Here is a 23,779-nt window from a genome sequence, read left to right as displayed (position 1 = left end):
GAGCTACCAATATATAAATTAGTGTGCATTACAACCGATGGAGCACCAGCAATGACTGGAAACAAAAACGGTTTTGTGGCATTGTGTCGACCTAATGAAGAATTCCCTTCATTTTTTTCATTCCATTGCATTATACATTAACAAGTTTTGTGTTCCAAAGTTTTAAACACGGAGGAAATTATGGGAATTGCAACAAAAATTGTGATTTCCATCCGTGCACGTAGCTTGCAACGGCGGAACACACTGATTTAGTTCTTCACACAGACGTCAGGTGGTTGGGTCGCGGAAAGTTCCTACAAAGGTTTCAAGAATTATTGCCCGAAATAACAGCTGTTCTAGACGAAAGAGGTGATGACACTCAGATTTTGAAAAACGAAAAATGGCTGACTGATTTGGCATTTTTGACTGACATCACAATGCACTTAAACATCGTTAACTTGGAGCTTCAAGGTAAAGGAAAAACTATTATTGAGATGATTAGCGCAGTAAACGCATTCAAAAGTAAATTTCAACTTATGATAGATCAACTGAAAAGAAAGGATCTGAAACATTTTCCGTCTTTGAAAGCAAGGATTCCTCAGTTTAATTATGATACGTATGAGGCTGAATTATCAAATATTTTGGGACAATTTGAAATGCGTTTTTATGATTGCAGTAAATTGAAAAATATAGCATCATTTATGAGTTATCCTTTTTCATGTAAAAACATTGAGGAATTAGCTACTGAAATAGCAAGTCAGTTTAATATGAACTCATGTTCTGTTGAAAATGAGTTGGTGCAGATTATATCAGATATACATCTCAAAGCTACAGCATCTGATACAAATTTCTGGTGTTTTATATCTGAAGATAAATATCCGAATCTAAGGCAATCGCCATTCAACTGACTGACAGCATTGTTTGGGTCAACTTACTTGTGCGAGTCTGCATTTTCTGAAATGAAGATAATTAAGTCAAAATATCGCAATCGACTAACTGACGATCATATGTCATCATGCTTGCGATTAGCACTCAGTGGTTACGTACCATCTTATGAAAAGTATGCTGAGGACATGCAGTGCCACGCTTCAACATCCAAAGCCACTCTTTAGTTAAGTTTAACACCATATGTACCTCTTTTGTTTTGTAACAACCAATAAACTCGCAATTTTGAATAACTATGAGTTTTTTCATTGATATTGTAGAGAAGAACCTAACTAAACCTAACCCAAACCTTGACCAAAATAATGTACCTATATTGTGCAGAAAGCTAATATCTACATATGTTACGGTACACCCTACCTAGGTAGGTAGGGTGTATCGTGTATGTACAACCCTGCATCACACATACTTGCAGCCTCTCAGAGTCGATCGTAAGTAGTCTAAAAATATTGAGGTAGATCGCCAGCAGTTCAAGTTTGAGCACCCCTGGCGTAGTATCTATTCGGATCGGATCTCTGGCAGTATAAAATCTATCCAGACTTCAGGTCGTTAATACTAATCCTATCGACTTGAAATAAGCATAACTTTTTTTGTGAAATTAAGTTCTATTCATTTTCTTTGAAAAAGGAATTTTGTCAATAAGTTGATCTTCTATTTGTGAAGTGTTCGTTTTTGTTAGTTAGTTGATCTTGCAAAAGTACCCGTTTCTTATAAACAGAGTTATAGATTGGTATACGTCTCAGAACAAAATAAATAATTATTTGAACAACATTGGGCATATGTAGGCTTCAAAAATATTACTATTCGTTGATCTATACAAAATATTAATTTTAATTTATTTTTTTTTTTATTTATTTTTTAATTAATTAATTTTAACTATTTTAACATAAGTAAACACGGACGTCGTTGTTAACATAACGTAATTAGAATAGGTGCATCGGTTTTCAGATTTGGCACGGTAACTATTAATATTTCAAGAGCCACTAAGGATAAACATCTTTTTTCTAATCATACACACATTTAGAACAAAAGAATGGTCTAAATAAATTGGAAATAATTCAACTCACCAATGACAAGACTTCCCGCAAATATTTATAGAAGCTTTCTGTCGTACAATTGAATATTAAACTAACAATTACTTTGGAAAAAATCTGTACTATGTATTTACAGAAAAATATACTTACAGGCAGCGGTACCTATAACGATTTGCCGGAGATTGTTTCACAATTAAAGAAGCAAGACCTTGTTGGACAGCTTCGTTCTGTAAAAAAAATCGATACCGTTATTCTGAATATCCACACCTTTTATATAAATATATAAAAAACATGCCCTCACTGTTTTTCAATAACCACAAAGCTTTACTTCTAAGGGTATTATACACGGGATGGAAATTTGTATGAAAGTGGGTCAATACTGAAGTAAGGATCTTCCAAAGTTGTGTTTAGGATACAAATTAGAAAATAATTAACACGTATATTAGCATTCTTGATAATTTAACCCCAATACTAAAACAGATTGTGGTTGGTAGAAAGGAAAACATAATACAGAAAATATAAGATAGGAAAAGCTCATGAATTCGGATACCTGGAAGCAACACTGTCAAATAAAAACGAAGAACGGACTGAAAAACGAATAGCGAATAGGAGTAAAGTTGTGGGAGGATCATTAAAATAATAAAATCACTGGAGTTATCTAGAGCAATAAAAATTATAATATTTTGTACAAAAATACGATCAAAAGTTACTTATAGAGACGAAATATGGGTTTTAGCATGGCAAAAGAAACAATACTTGATATAAGGGAAAGGAAGAAGTGCGGAAAATTATTTGGGAATTAAAAAGAAATGAGGGACTTTGAACAAAAAAAACTAACCAAGAACTGAAGGATATATAAAAATACTCCTAAATAATAATATAAAAGCTCAAAGAGTCTTTGGAATTCTAAGAGGTTTCCGGAAAAGAGATTTGCAAAATGGTCCAATAAAGAAGAAGGCGGTACAAGAACAAGAGTTCAAAAACGAAATTGTTGGATGCAGAGTTGAGGATATTAGAGAAGTAGAATCTAATTGGGGTGCAAAAGTCTGTGGAGAGAATTTTGAAATCAGTTGGAGAACAAAAGTCATGGACCATAAAGGCTTGTAGTACTGTGAATATATATATATAAGGTGTGAAGAGGACATGAAGTTGTGTATGAAAGGTCTTCAAATCTTAATTTAAAAATCACATAATTCATTAAATCTTCTTACCATTATTATTTACGTCTGTATTCTTTATGAGGTATGCAGAGCATCGACGGCTTACTTAAAAGCGTCATCACCACTACAATAAGGCCAGGGACCTGACTTAGCCTTGAAGGTTAAAAACTTGAGAAAGTAGTAAGAAATTTACACAAACATTCTCTCAATATCATAAGTACATTCTTAGAAATGATTTAAAATAATTGAACCCCTATTTGTACAAAATGAGCGCTGAACATCATATGTTTTCCAAAAAATGACACGAGGACATTCTAACACAATCAAGGATGCAAACCTATCGAACAACAGGAACAGATACAAACCACAAAACACGAAGCTAACCTGACAAAAAAAAGCGATACTACATACGCAAATTTGGTAAAATCTGTTGAAGAAGCACCCAAGCAAAATGGCTGTTGACATACATGGTGTCAGACAAACAAGAAATGGAGACCTTCTCGCAATTCGAAATAATCAGGACAAAGCTGAGGTTCTTAAAAAAGGAAATCAGCAGAATACTACTCAATATCACTGCTAATTTGCTGAGTGAAAGAACAGTTTTGCATGTTAAGGGTATGGATTAAGTGACAACTAAAGAAGAAATTCAGGAGGCCTTTTCATGCGGTGGAAGTAAGAGATTTGTGCCCAGCATACGGCCACAGATAAAATTCTGCAATAGTTTTGTATAAAACAGAAGGTGGAATTCTCTTGCGAGCCAAAAGAGACAAGATTGGGTGGATACGGTGTTATGTAGTGGAGAGACAAGAAGACAATAAATGTCTGAGGTGAAAGAAACTTAATGCATGAAGTGCACAAAAGATGGTCACAAAGCAGCTCAGTGTAAAAGCCCACTATAGTGTATTCTCGGTACTAAATAAGGATAATCAAACTGGCAGTGCAAAATAAGAATTAAAATATTACAAATTAATACGAATAGAAGCTATCCGGCACTCGGCATGGCTTATGTTACTGAAAAAATAAATAAATGCAGATATCTTCATTACATCTAGATCTAACCGTCAGGTAATACAAAACAGGGAAGATATAGGATACAAATTGATACAGACATTAGCGTCGTAAGCTATAACATAACGGTAGCGGTCAAGGTTTCTATCACATACAAACACAAGCCTATCCAATATATGGTTGCTATGCCTCGCCAAATAAGGGACCAGAGAACTTGAAGGAAATTCTCAAAAATATTGACGAACAGATTAGAAGCCAAAAAGACAAAAGTTATTCTAGGAGGTAACTTCATTGTGAAATCAACATAATGTGGATAGCTCAAATCTGCCATAATAAGGGTACCACACAAACCTTTCGTAGAAACAAAAGCTCCTCTATAATAGATATCACATTATCGCATGATAGCGTTAAGGTAAATAACTGGGATGTCAGTGAAATGTAAGATATGATGAGGTGAGTAATATGGACAAACAAGAACTTTGTTCCGCAGCATCGAAAATAAAGACAAATACGACTTAAGTGCTGAGTGTATATCTAACAGAAAACCAGCTTATTGGTGGACAGAAGAAATATCATTAATGCACAGTGAATGCGTGAGAAGAAGAAGGCTATACACAAGAAGAGTTGAAAAGGGGCGAACCGGAATCGAGCCATGTCCTTCTGGAAGAATATAAAACACTCAAAAAATCTCCAACAAGATCGACAAAAACCGCAAAAAAGAAGGTAATGGACTGAAGTCTGTAAGGAACTAAATCAAGATATCTAGGGGGATGGCCATTGAATTGTAATGAGAAAAATGGACGGTTACCCCCCTCATACACATTTATCAATGACCACGGTGAAGAGCGTAGTAGCCAAACTGTTCCCACTCCATACAAAATTTGACTTTCGAATAAATAATGGAGGACAGTTTCAAAGCATCACTTATAGGAAAATGCGGTAGCAGCTGCGAATCTTAAGAAAGTAAGGGTCTTCTTTAGCCTAGCAAACCGAATAAACTAGCTCAAGACTCAATATCCTATAGCCTAATCTGTCTTTTACGCGTAGAAGGTAAGCTCTACGAACACCTAGTCCTAATAAGGCTTGAGCAAGCCAAACAATACCGTTTTCCAGAACCTAGACACTATTAAATATGTCACGGAATTAGCTGATCGAACGTCAGATTTAAGAACACCACATAAAAATCTCTGTGCAGTGGTAATAATTGATGTGAAAAACGCATTCAACTGCACATCATGGCAACCAATATTGGACAAGCTCAGAAAACGAAATTGGAAGATAAGTATCTTACAAATAATTCTTTCTTATCACTCCAACGGAAAAATCATACTGAAAGCCGAAGGTATTTCAGAAGTAATAACGATAAGGACCGGAGTACCGCTTGGTTCAATTTTTGGACCAACGCTTCTATACGACGATCTGCTACGGTGATAATTACAGAATAACATTGATATGCTTTGTCCATGATGTTGCGATGTTGGTCACAGAAAAATATGTACAAAGTCGATTTAGGCTTCTTAGTTATACTCATTGGATGGAGGAAAGCAACTGGTGTCTGGCACCTGAAAAGACGTGTGCAGTTATCTTAACAAAAAGAAGGAGGATTGATCCCATACATTTCAATCCTCTAGGAGTAGTAATCAACGCAAATACGATCATTAAATACATTGGTGTCTTGATTGACAAGAAGTTAGGTTATGGGCAGGATATCCTGCGGACTGCAGCTGAAGTAGAAACAACAATTACAGTTCTTTCGTGTTTGACGCCGAATCTCGAAGGACTAAGAGGTTCAAAAAGGAGAATCCTAGCCAGTGTAGCGCATTCTCAATTTTTTTACGCTGCTCCGATCTAGCACGCGATTACAGAAAATGGATCACTCGTAAAAGAATTGCACTAAACATAAATAATTGAGACCATGGATCACTTCTTACCAATGACCAACCACCCTTGCTCCACCACTGGCTCCAAAGTGGAAGCCGAAAATCCCAACACGGTTCAACTCGTTAATTTGAATCGAAACAGTTATAATTGTAAGTGATGGTAGTAAACAGTATTAGATAGTAGATAGTAGTTTGAATCGTATTGCCTACCGTTGGACAAGTAAGTATCAATATTGCTTCGTTTAAATGCTTTAAGTTGAGAGTATTTCTATCTTCTTCGAATTGGTCGTCATTTATTTGAATCGAGTTTTGTTTAGTAGTGAAGCTTCGTTTGAGAGCCGCACCACCATTTTGAACATTTGATGTTCCGAAGGGACGTTGAAAAGGACAGGACATATTGATCCTATTGGTAAGGCTGTTAGGGGTGATGAGATGTCTGAGTTATGGTTGTTGTAGTTACATCTGAAACAAAAAATATGAAATTTTGTGTATAAAAATAGAGGGCGAAAGAAAATATGGAAGGAAGGTAAAATTTTCTTTTAATCACTCTATTTTAACTGGTAACAGTATTGAAAATAACTTTATTTTTCGTTTAAACCTTTATTTACATTAAAACATTTAATTCTTCATGGTGAGCCTCCCGTGCGATATTATAGTATCTTGAACCCATTATACCAGGTCTGTGTCAACGGAAATGTGACTTTGAGAGATTCACCGTCCTTTCGCAATGATGATAAGGCTGTTTCAAATATAGAAGAAAAATATAAAGTATTGATTAAGCATAATTTTGAAAAAAATTGTTTGAAAGAACAGTACGTAAATATCCAGTTCTTTGTCGCATGGAATGATTTGTAAATGGTTTCTTTGCTTTTAAAAGTGGTCATATGAACTCTTATACTTAGCTTGAAAGTTCGTGAAATACCTAAAGAACTAAATATTTCAATCGAATGAGTATGCAGGATTTCACATGAGACGTTACATATAAGAAATATAAATGCAAGGTTGGTGCCGTGATTGATTACTTCTTATCAAAAGCTTGATCGCAAAAAAAAAATAAAACAAATATCTGAACCGATAACTTTTTTTCATCGATATGTCACAGTAGAAAATATTTGGTTATACCATTATATCTCAGGAATAAAAATATTTTCTAAACAATGGACTTCATCCAACAGTTTCTGAAGACAGCAAAAACTAATAAGATCATGGTCTCAGTGTTTGGGAATTCCAGAGTTGTAATATTTCTTGGTTATTCATGATTAGAGAAAACAATGATTAAACAATATTATTCTGATTCACTGATACGTTTTCATGCCGAAATTTGTTGAAAAAAAAGTCATGCCATTGTCCAGTATTGTTGCCGAATTGCGTGTCAATTTTTGATTACTTTCTATCCGCAAACTTGAAAATATGGTTTGATGAATAACAACTCCAGATGAATGGAGATGTAATGGCATAAACAAATGTATATTTTGTTAAATTGAGTTATATAGCTGAAAGGTGATTATGTGAAAATATATTCTTCAGTCACATCGTCCTCGTACATCGGTATACATTTTTCTGATACCCCGATGATCCGTCTGTAAGTTCTTAGTAATGGAAATATATTGTCATTGTTATTTCATAAGTGTACAAAATTTCAATTTAATCCATTTTAATTAATAAAATAAAAATCGTGTCCAGATTCTGTTATATAAAGATTTCAAGTTAATATATGTATGAATGAAAATGGACCGAATTTTCTAATATTTTTTGTGACTAAAAATTAATAACTTTGAGAAGATTTAAGGATAATATTAAATCAATGAGAAATGTCTATGACTAATAGTTGTGAAGTTGCTGTTGTACTGAAGACGTTTATCCATCATATCTTTTCTTTTTGCATCATCTTTTATAGCAATAGTTAAATAAAAGCAACTTCTGCCACACGATTCGAATCCTCTAATATTTTGTTAACTTTATAAGATCAAGACGGGTAAAGTATCTGGGCTTTCAATTACAATCGGATAATCTACTTTCTTGCAGGTAGCTAGTAAACTTGGTCGAATCGACCTTTTATTTCATATTCTTTAATTTAGAACAGCACGGCATTAGAACCAATTCATAATGAAATTCTAAATCAAAATTAATGAACATTGCATACAGGCTTATTTTCTATTTTCATTACTTTCCACTGAGACCTAATAAACAAAGCAATTCAAATTCGTTATTTTGGAAATATCTGGCTGTATCTTATTAATCGTTTAATGAACATTTCATGTAATTAATTTCAAGCCACCCACCGGCATTTCTCATGAAACATACGAGCGATGAGTATCTTGTGAAGGTAGTGAAAGCAGAGGAACAAGATTGTTTGAGGTCCTATCAATTCATTACCCTGGATTTTATTGCAAACACTAAAAACTAATCGATACTCATGATATTTGAACTATGTTAGTACGAATCAGAAACTAACTTTACAACCGACTGGATTGAATGGAAATATAGAAGAGAAAATAGACAACAATTGATTCGTGAAATTAATTAATTATTATATTCTTCACATTCTTTGGACGGGAATATTTATCGCGTTGTCAGCCAAGAAAGTAGGTGTTTTTTCATTGGAAAAATGGCAGATCATATTTTAGAATGATTAAAAACTCTCAACAATATTTGAGGCAGTTAATATATTCTGATATATTTGACGCAACTCGAGTAACAACTAATTTTTAGTATATTATTAATTACCAAGGCTTGATTTCACCTGATTATTCGGAATTAGAAATAAAATGTCTCCAGCAGACGTTTTGCTATACGAATGAAATAGCAGCGCTTGTTGGTATTGTCTTTTATTTGGAATAGAACAGAGTATCACATTGCTTTTATGAAATGCGATAAAATACTAAAGTTTACTCTTTTTAATATATATTCCAAACTTTCGAATATGTACTTGTCTTCGGGGATTGAAATTAAAATATCTCAAAACTTTTGAACGGCATTTCGTAATAAAGAGATAACTTAATAAGACTATTTATGTCAGTGATGAATTATGGAAGTTGAATTCTCTGTTTAAATCTCTCCTCAATTGTAAAAACAAGTGAAAAAATCGTCGCACTCTCAACGCGAGAGACTATAGTGCATATTTTAGAAATGAGTGAATATTAACAAAAATATTATTTTGTGTGTTTGCGTTTGTTGTTGCTTCTCTTGAATATGTTATATGATGCAATCAAAAAATTTCCAAATTCAATGGTGTTGAGAAATTTTTCATGAGAAAAATCACATTTTGATTAGGTTAGGTTAGGTTTCCAAATAATAACCAAAATTTCTATCGTTTCGGCACATCTATAGGATACAGAAATTAATTGCAAAAAATCGGAGCTCTCTAATTTCAATTTGCTGCTACAGACAGATGGATGGACGGACTGATGGAGAAATACAATAACAAATTGAAGTTTACTCAATTATACACTATTTTGTCATGTTTACGAAAATACTTGTTGAGATAATATTTTGTACGAATAGTTCCATTAGTATATTCGCTGCGCGGTTTCTTCTGAATAATTTAACATATCTAATTAAACAGTATTCATTCAAATTATTCTTTATTTATTAAATTATAAACTCGACCGTGGCGATCAAAATTAATTATAAAAAACTATTTAATAAATATTTACTGAACAGGAAATAATTTTTGGAGTGTTTGCGTTGATCGTAAAAGAACTTACGATGAGGTAATTCACAAAGTCAACGATACGAATCAAAACCTAACTCAAAATTACCAAAATGCACATTTTTGAGGTCTAAAAATCTAAACAACTAAAAATCACTCTAAAAATAGTCGGCCGAAGAGGTTAGTCTAAGTATTGTAGACAATCCTGGTATATGGAAAAGTTTTATCCTTATAACGTAACGCTAATACCATGATAATTTTAAATAGTTCAGTCCATTACTGCAATTGTAGATATTATAATGACTAACCCTAAATGAATGTGGGAGCATAAAACACAAAACTCTTCGAAAGTTAACGGGCAGGTATTATCGCTACCACTGTTATTGGAACATTCTTCATTGGCTATGCCTGAATTACGTAAGATAGTTTGGCGTAAGGGGTAATCACTAAGTAAGTCTGGTGTGCAGTATCAAGGCAGTTACCATTATACTAGGATGCTAACATCTGGGATGCTAGCATTCCATTTTGAGTCGAATTTGTGTTGGGTTGCTAGCATCCTGGACTGTTATTTTATATTAATTTTTTGCCAGTCGTCAATATGTCCCCAACGAATGAAGAATTGTTGTTGCTGATGTTACTAATTAAGAAAAGAAGGCGTCGTGCAAAAAGAAAGTTTAGTGTGGACCCCTTTTTAGCCGTCCGTCGTGTTAAAAGCCTGTATTTTACATTGTTTGATGAACTGTGCAATAGTGAAACAAGATTTCTTAATTATTCCAGAATGTCACTTCCTTCTTTCAAAGAGTTTCCAGGCTACATCCAAAGCAACATCTCTAAACAAAATACAAGATCCCTTAGACCAATTTCGCCCAAAGAAAAAATAGTCATAACTCTGATCAAACTGCGTGCCCGCGCATATGTCAAATAGAGCGCCTGCTCGGATGCTAGCAGCCTAGTATAATACGCCGCATTTGAACCAATGCCCACAACCGATTTTGTGCATCCCGGGATGCAAAAAGCGACCGGCTGCTCGCATTTCAGCATCCCAGCCGGGATGCACAATGCCAACATCTAAAAGGCTGATGTTTTTATCAGAAATTATGGGCTTGCTGATGATTCTGATGAAAATATTGATAATAATCTCCTTATTTTTAAAAAAGATACCAATGCTATATAAAATAATATCAATTTCCAAAAAACTTACAAAAAAGTTGAAGAACGTTGAATTAAATAGTTGAATAAAATGTTGGAGATAAACTTGTCCTAAAGGGACTCTCTAAAAATATCAGTATTAAAAGTGACGTTATGGAAAATTTTCTGTTAATCGAAAAAAAAAAAAATACTTTGCTGACAAGGACATAAAAGAGTAGTCGAAATAAAAACAATCTTGAAACCCGTCGTATTATAAGAACTCGTTTAAGAAGAGCTTCTTCAAGAAGATCAAAAAGGACTGTTTGCAACAAAAACCGACTCTTATTAAATATCCTTAGATAGAGTACTAAATTTTTGTAATATAGAACAAGAAAGGTCTGCAGGGAGGGAAGGGAATATGTAGTCCGCCTTAGTGGTTCATTAGAACTATACCAAGAAGAAATCTGTACTTCGAATACAAGCAACAGATTGTACAGACTTGGAGAGCTAGATGACCAAATAAATAATTGCAAATATATAGAAGGCCAATGAATTTATATTATTATCAATAAGAAATATTAGTATACGTTTGTCAATTTTGTTGGAGTATTTCAATAAAAGTTAGTGACGATGAATGAATACCTAAGAAAAATGCAACTAACGTCTAATTCGTTCGTGAAATTAGTATTAATTGTTGTTGTGATAATTAGAAATGATAGTTGTTTTGATAATTACTTCAAACACTGATCTTACAGATCTTTAAATGGTTTTAGTTTAACAGTATCAATTTTTATTTCATTTTTGATCTATTTTTATAAGAAAAATGATTTTTTAAACCCATCATTACTTTTCACTCTTCCTTCAGTTTACCAACTATTTGACTGACTAAATCTCTGACCGTTTAAATAAAATCAATCAATTTAAAGATTCTGTATATCGTAAAACTTTATTACTATTGGCAAATTCTATTAAGTCACACAATATAGTTATTGGATATAATATATAATATTAATAAAGTTTTAGACCTTAAAGAGAGAATCCTTTTACGGCAGAACCCCAGATGGGCCGGGTATATCGGAGATGCGAATCAATAAGAGCATAATAAACTGTTATAGAGGTGCTTAAAATCAGGAAACTCATCTTAGCGCAAAACAGAAAGTACTAAATTTTTTAGATAAAGCGGCAATATGTAACTTCAAAGAATTTTCTACAACAAGCTCTAAGAATTTGACAGATTCAACGACATAAATGATGGTATTGATAATAAAAAAAACTGCAATACATTTTTATATGATGAAAGATTAGTTTCAAAGACAATGAGACACAAATTATAATCGCACCATGATTTGAGGGTTATTAGGTCAGTAGATATGGTCCTATGAAGTGCCGTGACATCAGGATTGCTTCAAGAGAAACTAGTATGGTTTGCCTTGAGGCACTCCCCATTATTTTGGCTTGCAAGAAGACATCGTTGTATCAACCCTTACAAGCTGTCTTCTGTTGGTAAGGTATGACTTAGTTTTTTGAACTGAATTTCTGATACTATAGTACTGCAAATTGTTGATTAACACAATCGAAAGCCTTAGAAAAATCTCAAAAAGTTGTTGCACCGGAAATATGATCGCTTAGCATCATTTGTGCCGTTGATACTTAAAAACGCTAATTGATGGGTAGTACGTATTTTAAAGTGAAACAGGAATATTAGAAGCCTCTTTTCAACCTCTTTGTAGATAACATGGAATAAAGTGTAGTTGGGTGATGGTTTGATTGTTATCTCCTCCCTTATGCAGAGATATAATTATTGCTGGAAAAGTGCCATTTATGAAATGTTTATTAAAGTGATAAGGTGATTTAAGTGCATTCGGGCAGGAAAAGTCCATCAGTACCAGCTGAGGATATATGATTGATATCATTAATGGAACTGCGAAGCTCTGTTAAACTACGGGCTTAAAGAAGAAACTGTGTGAATTAGCATAAGTAACAGGGAGTTATAGAGTTATATTTGACTAAATTCACAAAGTAATTATTAAGGTAATCGGGTGCAGTAGAGATTATGCTCGACAAAGAAGCCTTAGTATTTCTTAGATCACTCACAATAGACAATGTTTCTTTAGCAAAATTACGAAAATTGGCGAGTCTCCTATTATAATAAATATCCTTGGCGGCTTTATGGTCCTATAATAAATTTTTCTATTCAGTTTCACATAATTTTTGAAAAAGATACTAAACGAGAATTTCCTTGGGTGAGATAAAGATCGCATATTCTTTGCAGATATACGTAAACCTTTAGTGGACCAGTCTTTAGATAAGTGTTTAGTAATAAGTCTTAGTGAATAGTTTAGTATGATTAGTTTTAATGTGTAAATAAAGTAAGAAAGTAAGAAGGAGTGTGTATAAATCTATCCCACCTTATGAGAATCGTATAAATAAATTAGAAGAAAAACATTACAGTAATTTAGGTACAGCAACTTGAACGCACCAGAGTAAGTAAATAGTTAAATGTTTTTACAGATACAATAATAAAAAATATATACGAAAATATATTAAAAGTTAGATTCAAGTAACTCCCTAGCTCAGCTAACAGAAATTGAAATATTAGCAAGTTACATTATTTTATAAGTACTATATAGGGTGTCCCACGACGAGTTAAACCTATCTGTATATGGCAAAATACTTATAGTAAAATCTTGAAAATTTGTACGTTTGGGTTTTCGGATACGATCTTTTCAACTAAAATATTTTCAAAGATGGTCGACTTCCAGTTCTACTGTAACTTTGTTATTTTAAACAGAACATGTTGTATATTAATATATTTTCGAAATCTTGAAAGCTTTTTTCGAAAATGCATACTTTTTGAGTTATTAAGTTTTTTGTAAAAAATTTGACCAGTTGCAGACCCTTATAAAATATTTTTTTACGAGAATACCCTTAAAGATATGAGAAGGTTTCTATTCGGTTGCTTTTAGCAAGGTCAGACGTGTTTGAATCTATGTTGAAAAAATTTTTATGTTATACAGGGTGTGTATAAAAAGTATTCAAAATTTAACTCCTTAAATCTCAAATTTCTTTATTTTTTTTTAAATAGAACCACCCGCTGTTTTCTATTTTAATGCATTCAGGGGTAATAAATAATACAAATTCATGTATACTTTCTTGTACTTGAACCTTACCGTTATCCACATCTAAAATATTTTCTGTACATTTTTAGAGATGCTAGTGTGGTCTAAATTTTTTGAATGGAACAACCCAGTTTTTTCTATTTTAATGCATTCAGGGGTAAAAAGTAAGGCAAATTTATGTATACTTTCCTATACCTAAACCTCACCGTCATCCAGATATTAAATGTTTTATGTATATTTTTATAGATGCACGTGTGGTCTAAATTTTATTTTGACCCGTTAACTTTTGTTTCAAATGACAGTTATAAGTATCATTTATTTCAAAGCCTACTAAAAGTATACATAAAAAATTAAATCTAAAAATACTATAATAATTTAAAACCTCAAACATCTCGAAACGACTAAAAGCTAGGAAAGGATTAGAAAATACAATTTGATTTAGTTTTTTTACAGACCTTGACTAGACAAAGAAAAATACTTTTTTATTTCTTCGTGCTTGTATCAACGGGTCAAAATAAAATTTAGACCACACCTGCATCTCTAAAAATTTACAAAAAACATTTAATATCTGGATAACGGTAAGGTTTAGTTATAGGAAAGTATACATGCCTTATTTTTTACCTCTGAATGCATTAATATAGAAAAAACCGCGTGGTTCTATTTAAACACATAAAGAAATTAAATATTTATGAAGTTAAACTTTGAAAACTATTTATATACACCCTGTATAAAATGTGAAATTTTTCAGCTAAAATAAACAGAATAGAGACCATTTTCATATCTTTAAGGGTATCCTTTTAAAAAAATAATTTATAAGGGTCAATTTTTTTACAAAAAAATTAATAACTCAAAGTATGCATTTTTTGAAAAAAGTTTTAAGAAAAAATTTCTCGTAGATTTCAAAAATGTATAGGGAGTTCTATTTAAAACAACAAAGTTATAGTCGACTAGTTGACCATCTGAAAATAATTTAGTTAAAAGGATCGTATCCGCAAACCAAAACATAGAAATTTTCATGATTTTACTGAGTATTTTGCCATATACAGATAGTTTTAACTCGTCGAGAGACAGGTATATTATTTCAAATTATTGGCACGTTTTCAATGAATGCTATTTGTTTCCAACAACACTCGTTGATTGTGTTTGTTTGTCTCCACGCTCATCAATCATTTTAAATAGCTACCGGCAGATATTAGTGATGTTATGTTTAATTTCGAATTTTGTATGTATGTGAAAATCCATCATTTCCATCAGTTCAGACTCTTCCACATAGATACGGAAATATTTCTCTCTGAAGATAAAATTTATGATTTTTAAAGTATGCAAATCATGTGAATCCATCATTTTAAATTCTCCCTATCTTCCCTATTTATAGACGAAGAATTGAACGATGATCAATAAAGCTTGTAGCCTTATGAAACAATACGTGGGAAATGTGTTTTCCTTCTTAATATAATTTTCTTTGATATAAAGTTGTTTTCATTTTAATGGTAGAGGCACAATAGTCGATAAAGGTCTGACGAAAACCAGCATTTCAGGGAGGGGTAAGGTTCTAAAAGCGAAAAAAGTATATGTTTGTAATTTCTTTGCAAATTATTGATAATAAGCCGGTGACGATGAATCTTTGAAGGCGAAAGTGGTTTTGTGGTGAACATTATAACTCTTTTTATTTGGTTTTATTTGCACTTGGGAATGAAAAACGTAATTTTTGCTCAAAAATGTTCGAATTCAAAAGAATCGGTTCAGTAAATTTTGAGTTCTAATGTTCACGAACTTCACATATGACGTTTACGGAAAAATAGATTTTTATACGTGAAAATTCATGAATTTTCATACTTACATAGAGTCATCAATGCCACCAACACAGAGACAGAGAAAGGAATTTGGAAAACAAAGGAAATTGCAGCTGCTTTCTACTAGCGGTAAAGAGCGCCACGGGGCAGGTATAAAAATCAGGTATCAAGGTAGTTTAAAACGTTTTACCTCCTATAGCTCTACTCGAATTCACTTGTACACAATATTCTCGACATACTGTTCAGAAACAATAATAAAAAAATACTAAAAAAATTTTTGAAACTTTATTCTCCTTTAATAAAAGAGCATCATAATCAGACATTATACGAAGTTAATTAGTTGATGTAAATTATGGGAGGCAGTTATTTAGAAATGTTTGAAAATTGAGTTTATGCTATTCTCTAGTGGTATGTATCATACGTGGTACTAACAAGATTACGCTCCTCCACATTTTAACCGAGTAAGGATTTTAAATCGCACGTTTTCAAACCGTTTGGAAGAATATCCCTGTGTCCTACACTACATGATCTACTCAATAGTTTCAATATTCTATTTTTGAGTCAATGCGAAATTGCAAATACTAAAATATATTGTTTTGATTATTGTTATTTCTTTTTTCCATGATTTTACCTCTTTCAAAATTTGTGTTCGAATGATAATGTAGCAAAGGCGTAATTAACATAAAATGGGTATATGTATTCTTGTTTTGATTTGTTCTAATCAATATCTATAAAGAAAACAATTTTGATTAATCATTCCAAATAAATCAAAGTAATTATGATTTTACGAAAAAAAAAACGAAAAAGGAATAAAAAGTGTCTGGACAGAGAAAATCATTTTATGACGGTTAGGCTGTTCGCACCAATTTCATTTAAATAAGAAAAGTTCTGCTTGAATTTTATAATATGTACTTCTTCTATCTCAAAACCTTAGAAACATATTTTCTTAATATTTTCTTATGAATAAAAATGTCGAATTTATTTCATACACTTTTCATAAACTAATGACTGTTTAGATTTCTATGAGGTTAACGAAACAAATGTTGAATTATAGTTTTCCTGTTCAATTCAGCCTATTTGTCAGCATATTCAAAAGGTCAAGGGAAACCTTCATCTGCAAGAAACTAAAACGACAACACAATGCAAAGTTCGGATTTTCGGATGATAATCAGAGATCAATTCCATTTATGTTACTCCACCGTTCATGGATTTTAATTAGCGAATATCTCGTAGCACTTTCAATAGATGAGTTCTTGGCCAATAAATACATTCCCGTGGCTCCTCAAGTTATTCTAACTTTTTCCTCCTTTAAATTAAAATGAAATAAAATGTAAATAAGGGACGTTATTTTGGGACATGAGAAAACGGTTGTTATCGAACAGCTAAAGGCTATCACTAGTTTTGGCACTGCTATAAGAAGTGGAAGAACCTTTTCCAATGATGCATCATTTTATCTTTATTATATTATACGTTAGTACTCATAACAATGACATTTAACTTTACTCATACTTAAATACTGATAGTAGCAAGATTTACGCGAAAATTTCCATTTTGCAAAGCGATTTATATAGAGTGTAGTTTTTAGAAAGAAGTTCTTTTTCTTGGAAATCACTTGAAAGCAGTTTTCCAAGATACGTGGATTGGAAGGAGAGATATAATAGAGAGGTAAGCCAGATCTTCTAATTTATAGTAATAATATGATAATTAGGATAAACTGAGTAAGATTCATTTTAGCCTCTGCCTGGTTCTTTGAGCTGTAGCCTAGACGACACTTGCTTTATCCTTGTACTGCTTCAGTAACTTCCAATTGTTTTTCTTCAAAAACTGTCGCCAGCACAAATTCAGCTCCTTTATTTGGCACTTCCTACAAACATAATGCCATATCTACCGATTGTCTTCCGTTCTTTCAGTTAATTGAACTCATTCTCACCGACCACCCAATAGTTCAAAACATATTTGATTTCTTTGGCATAAAATTACTCATGAGAAAGTTAATGTGTATAACATTTTTAAACTAACGTTGGCGTTGTGTAACCAATCTAAGTGTTATTCCCAGTCCGTGGCCTGTTGAATGATTTGAGTGAAATCACACCCCACTCTTTTATAATAGTGACTTTAATTCTCTTATCGGTAATTTTATTCTTATGCCCACTCTAAAAACGTGTTACATAGTGTTTTAAAACTATTTTATTTAGTTTGATTATAGCTAGAAGCATGTTCCTGATGATATGTTTATACTGTATTTGATTTTTGGCTTTTTAGTTCAATCGGTTGTTTTAAACCTGTCTTCAATATTGTCACGTTATTCCAATTACTGTTACAAATTCAAATACTCTTAAATTACGATTTGAATATAACGACAAAATCTTCAATCAACCAAATTGACTATTCACAAGATACAACTTCATGTCCAATTGACAGTTGACACTTTCTAGTTTTCAACTAACTTTTCATTATGATCGCATCGCTTTATATCTCTGGCTATTTATCTTGTTCTCGTTCCACTGACTTCTAAAATACTGAAAATAATACTTCGCTTTATTTTTGCGCCTAGTTAACTAATACCGTTCGCAATCCCTATTCAATCTTGCCCATAGGATGAATTTCGAATTCGGTAGCAGAGTCTTCTGTTGTTCGGCAACTATTTCATCTATCTCGGTCTTCCCGCGTCAACCTAGGCTAAGTGGAAGTTCGACATTTGGGAGCCTGAGTATGCCCTTGTGTAGGTCAAGTGTCAACCCATGTTTTCCTATGAAGTCAATTGTCAGGATTACTTCATCTATAATATTAGCAACAATGATCTCATTCTGGAACGATGTTAAACCCAAGATTATTTTAAACTTCGTTTTGCCTTTTACCTCTACATTCTGGCCCGTTGCTGTACGAAGACTCACACCTGGCTTAGGTACCACTTTCTATCGCTTCAGTGTCCAATTACCATTACCAACAATCACCATCCACTATTCCATCTGTTATAAGACTACTGTTTTTCTCCTCAATTCTAAAAATAGATATTCTGGAGCTACTGGGAACAGAAGTCAGTTCACGCTGAACTGACACTTTTTAGTTTACCGACGAGTGATTTTCGGTCAACAGGTGCTGCTTTTTCTCTTCCTTGTGTTGGTGAGGTAGATTTGGATCTTGACATTCACACGATTTCTACATTCGTGTGCTATGTGGCCAACTCCTCCGCATACAAAGCTTTTTCCATTATTTTTGTGTCTTCTCAAGTCAAAAGATGGTTTTGAGGGCTTCAAAATGAGCAGTAAAATTATTTTTGCACCATCTCCAACTGCATCCGCTCGGCGCACTCTTAGATTAGGCCTATAAACGGCTTTTGCGGCTTCATTTGTCAGGGCGAAACTAATTGTCATCTTCGTTTCCAGATATTGAATTCCACCGATAAAAGTACGTATTCTGAATAATTCTAATGCTTCCATTGATTCCTTCGGATAGGCCAATTGGACTAAGGCTAACACATCCGCGGTAGGTTCTTGCAAAGTTTCGTCGGGATTCGGGCTTCCAATTCAATGTAAAACATGTCTCTCTTATGACTGTGGTCAATAATTAAATCAAACGCATTCATTAATCAGCCATAATTTTGTCGATTATACTCCGGAACCAATTGTAAGATGTCCTCTGCGACACTTTTTAAAGCCATAACTAGCGCAGCTCATTTATCGGTTTCACTCCAATTATTATTGGTTGGTCTAGTTTCAAATTTCAACTTGAAAATGTTTAGCACTATAATGCCGTAGTAAGTTGGTGGCTTTAATTTAATGACAATTAGTCCCGTAGCTATAGGACCCCTTTGCAGATTTTCGAGTGGGCTTTTAAAGTCATCGACTTCTTTTGAAATGTTTTTCAATTGTGTTTCAACATAGTTGAATATACTTTGTAAACTAACCCAAAAGCTTCTCTTCCTACTGCGCAATTAAACTTAACTGTTGTTCTTGTTTTCTAGAAAGCTCTGTTCTCCTTTGTCTATTTTGTTATTTTCTCGAACGTATTAGTCTGCATGTTCTTTTTATCTTCCTTTCTTCCGAACATTTCTTTCATCAAATTTGATAGATTTGCATTGCTGATAGATTACTCGACTGTGCTTGGTGCATCTTCTGCCTGAGTTCTCGCATAACAACCCCATCTCTATCACCAATTTGTTACGGTATTCCAATTAATGTTACGCAATTTTAAATTTAATGGTTAGGCCACTGGATTGTTGCACTACAAATCTGAATACTCTTGAATTAAGATTTGTATGTAACGACAAATTCTTTAAAAAACCAAATTGATCATTTTCAAGATACCCTTTTATATCGAAGTGACACTTGCATTTCTAGTTTTCAACACACTGCTTGTTCTGATCGTATCGCCTTATATATCTCGCTATTTCTTTCATTCTTTCTACAGACTTCTAGATTAGGTACATTTTTGCGCGAAGTTAACTTGAATAATATTCGCTACAATATGTACAGATGTGCTCTTTCGGTAGCCGTCGAAAAAATGGAAATATCAAGTATTGTCTATGCTGTATGTATTTTAAGAAAAATGAGTTAATATCAAATGAGTTTTCTATGAAACATTTTTTGAATCTCGATTAGATAAAAAACTATTGGGGTCACATCGTAGCGGAAAACCCGGTATATTTACATCCAATTTTCGAATTGTGGGTTCTCATTGTAGGTCGTAATTTCAAACAAATCTCACGAATAAATTTATATAATCAACTTATACAATTTGAAAATACGACTTAAAATGGGCAAGAAATCACCCTAGACATCAATCAGAATAAATCAATAACAAAAAGAAAACCATACAATGAAATTCCATTTCCTGTTGAATGGTGACACACCTTTCCATTCAATGGAAGAACATATATCCAATTAATCCTCTTTTTTACGAGATTACATTTTTTATGGGTCATAAAACATTTTGATTTTGAGAATAACATTTTTTATGTTTTGATTTACTGGGGTTTCATTCGAGGTCCTAGATAGGTCAGTGGGCTTGATATGAATTAGCTTAAAAATATTTTGTGGTCAATATGAGTTTATTTTTCACAATTTCGTAGAGATAGCAAGTGAAATAAATACATCAAATAAATCATTAATAATAATGAAATTAACAATATGAAATATAAAAGTATGAAAAAATCCAATTTAGATTGTAATTGATGAAAAAGTTCGAAGTTAGTAATCCTCCTTAATAAACATCATTGAACATTAAAAGCTAAATATAATTTCATCTTATTTCATAAATACCAAATTAAGAAATGTAAAATAATGTTTATTCCCCATATAAAATTCAGTTAATATCTTATAAACTATCAGATCACGTGGACTCTGTTTACCAATGAAAACATGGAATCAAAGCATAAATGCATTTCTATTGACTAAAGCTGTATGTACACAATACAATTTCTTTGAATTCTATTCCCGCCAGACATTAGCGTCGCTTGATAAAATTTACTTAATTCATAAATTTCTTTAAATAAATAAAAATATGGCGTTTTTTAGACCATGGGCGATAAAGACAATAAAATTGCACAGTGTAGTGAGAATAAAGACTTACCTATGAATTTAATAATAAAGATTTAGATTTACAAAGACAGCAAGTCATTTTGATCTGATAATGCAATCATAATGAGAATTGCTGAATTAACTAGAGTAAATAAATTTTCTATTTATCGAGTAGTCACGAAAGGAATTGCTGTGGATTATTCACAGAATCGTAAAGAAAAACAGAAATCAGTTAACAAAGCTACTCAAGATTTTATTCGTGGTTTTTATATGGAGAACAGGAAGTAATACAACAAAAGGTAGCATATTATCCAGAATACAATTATACCAGCTTAGAAACATTGCGTCAAGTTTTGTCAGTATGTGGTTTTAAACACAAAAAACTGAATAAACGGATGGCAATAACCGAATCGTCAAGGATAGTTCGGTGGCAACAAGATTATTGGCGTCAGATAAAAGACTACCGAAGTTCTAATAGACACAATTTATCTAGATGAAATATGGTTTGACAGTCACGATTTAGAAAATTTTGGTAGGGTTGACAATAGTAAAAGAGCTTTATAACAATTGTGTTGAACATGTTATGAAAGAAGAAGATGGGTATGTGGTATCACCCTCTTTACCACCCATCATAATTCAATTAAATGATGATACTAGTTCAAACGATTCTGACTACCATTATTATTTATAAACATAGTTTGGAATTGATTTTTTTTGTTTTATTAGCAAAGAATTCATTTTCATTTATGGTTTTTGCTTTGAAATTTCGTTTTTCAGAAAAAACGGAAGGGGTATAAAAAGGGTTCCTCTCTTGTACACTGTTTAAACCAAACTTACTTACAGGCAGGCACATTTTACTCGTTCACGTTTTATGATTTAATATTCAGTTATAGCAAGTTAACGAGGTATAATAATAATTTTTTTCCAAGTTCCAAGTAGGACTACAATTAAGTACATTTTTCTAAATAAGGGCGTATAACGCCGTCCAATTTATAATTATTCGATTGCCATTTAACGAATATTTTCTCGCATAATATATATATATATATATATATATATATATATATATATATATATATATATATAAGTATTTATAAAAGTAATAAATTTAGAAAAATGAGTTATCTACGCCCATGGTAGGTCAAACAAAATTGATGACAAGGGTTTTTATAATCTGCAACTGATATTGGAAGAAATATACTGCTCGTGAGACTATGGATAATATATGTTGAAACACCATAAAAACGTGCTACTTAATAAACTGGGCTCTTCAAAAAACCAGACTTTGCCGACGTTAGACAATTTCTTTTATGCTTACAAGATTATTATATCTTTCTTGCCATTATGAAAGATTGAAAATTTTATAAATCTGAAGTAGTAATTTGTAAATACAAATATAGTCGAAATTTTTTGTAAGGTTTTTATAAATTGGTGTTACTCGTATAATTGAATCCTGAAGAGATACGAATCAAAAATAAACAAATCAGGAAAATTAAAAATTTTGTATAGAAATTTGAATTACGCAATGTATTTTTCTGTTTAAACCTATGGATATTTTGCTCTTATTTGTAAATGTAAAAATCTTAGAGCACATAGAATAAATGAAAATCAAATAAAGAAAAGTAAGTTATTAAGGCGATGGAGAAATTTTCTGTGCATTTATATAGTATACAAAGAATACATTTTAGGTTAAAATGTCATGATGTGGATTCCATTTCCGAAAGTCCTGAATTTAAGACATAAAACCTTAACCGATTTAATAGCTTTAATTAGGACCTTATTCAAACAAGTTGTAGCTCTTTAGGACATAACTACAGACTTCTAACAAAGTATATTAGATTGTAAGAATATCATACTGAGTTACTCCAAGTGAAGTTTGTCCCATCAGTAATTTTTCATTTGATCTCTAATTCGATGATAGCACTAACAAATGCTTTATAAATACCATATAATTGATCCTTAAAGGATAACACAATTGATGATTAGTTGATGTATTTTCGTAAGATCTGACATGGTGCTGTGTAGTAACGAGGTGAGATTTAAACCTCCAAACAATACCATACAACTGTAGGTTTTCATTTTTTGAATTATACAAACAGAAACTTCCGAATAATTACGTGAGATTTATTATTTATGGTTAAATGAGGAATATACTTCTTTAAAACTGACGTGATTAGTTATTCATTATATAAGAAGCCAAATTATTATGTTATATTTTCATTAGACTCGTTAACAAATTTCGATAAGGATGGTAGTAACGCAACTAGTCTATAATTGCAGGCTTATTTATCGCCATTCTTTTGAAGTGGAATTATTATGGCCTTTTTGAGCAAATTAATAAAGAGTGGTATCAAACAATTCATCAATTATTAGTAATGCTGAATTGTTAATCACTAGATCAGATAGGCATTAGAATATTTTCATAGATAATTATTCCATCAAATTAAAGTTCAAATATATCGACCGGAAAAAAGGCTGTAAAAAAGAGGAGATTTCTGTATCAGAGGTATTTGCTTATGTTCACAAACTAATTATTTATTTCATCGTGATCAAGTGTAATATTCT

The 23,779-nt window shown here is 32.4% G+C and overlaps 1 protein-coding gene across 2 annotated transcripts in view; it reads right to left on the bottom strand.

The window, feature by feature from the left end:
• Positions 1 to 23,779, bottom strand: part of LOC130441527 (head-specific guanylate cyclase) — a 119,646-nt gene that overhangs the window by 74,941 nt on the left and 20,926 nt on the right. For both annotated transcript variants that reach the window (XM_056775249.1, XM_056775248.1), the window contains exons 2-3: positions 6,214 to 6,465; positions 2,106 to 2,182 (exon numbers count right to left, since the gene is read on the bottom strand). In XM_056775249.1, the coding sequence (XP_056631227.1) occupies positions 2,106 to 2,182; positions 6,214 to 6,399 (263 nt within the window). In that variant the 5' untranslated portion in view covers positions 6,400 to 6,465. The remainder of the gene's footprint in view (positions 1 to 2,105; positions 2,183 to 6,213; positions 6,466 to 23,779) is intronic.

The sequence above is a fragment of the Diorhabda sublineata genome, chromosome 3 (assembly GCF_026230105.1).
Source record: "Diorhabda sublineata isolate icDioSubl1.1 chromosome 3, icDioSubl1.1, whole genome shotgun sequence".
In the NCBI taxonomy this organism is placed as follows: Eukaryota; Metazoa; Arthropoda; class Insecta; order Coleoptera; family Chrysomelidae; genus Diorhabda; species Diorhabda sublineata.
This window is presented reverse-complemented; position numbering and strand designations above follow the sequence as displayed.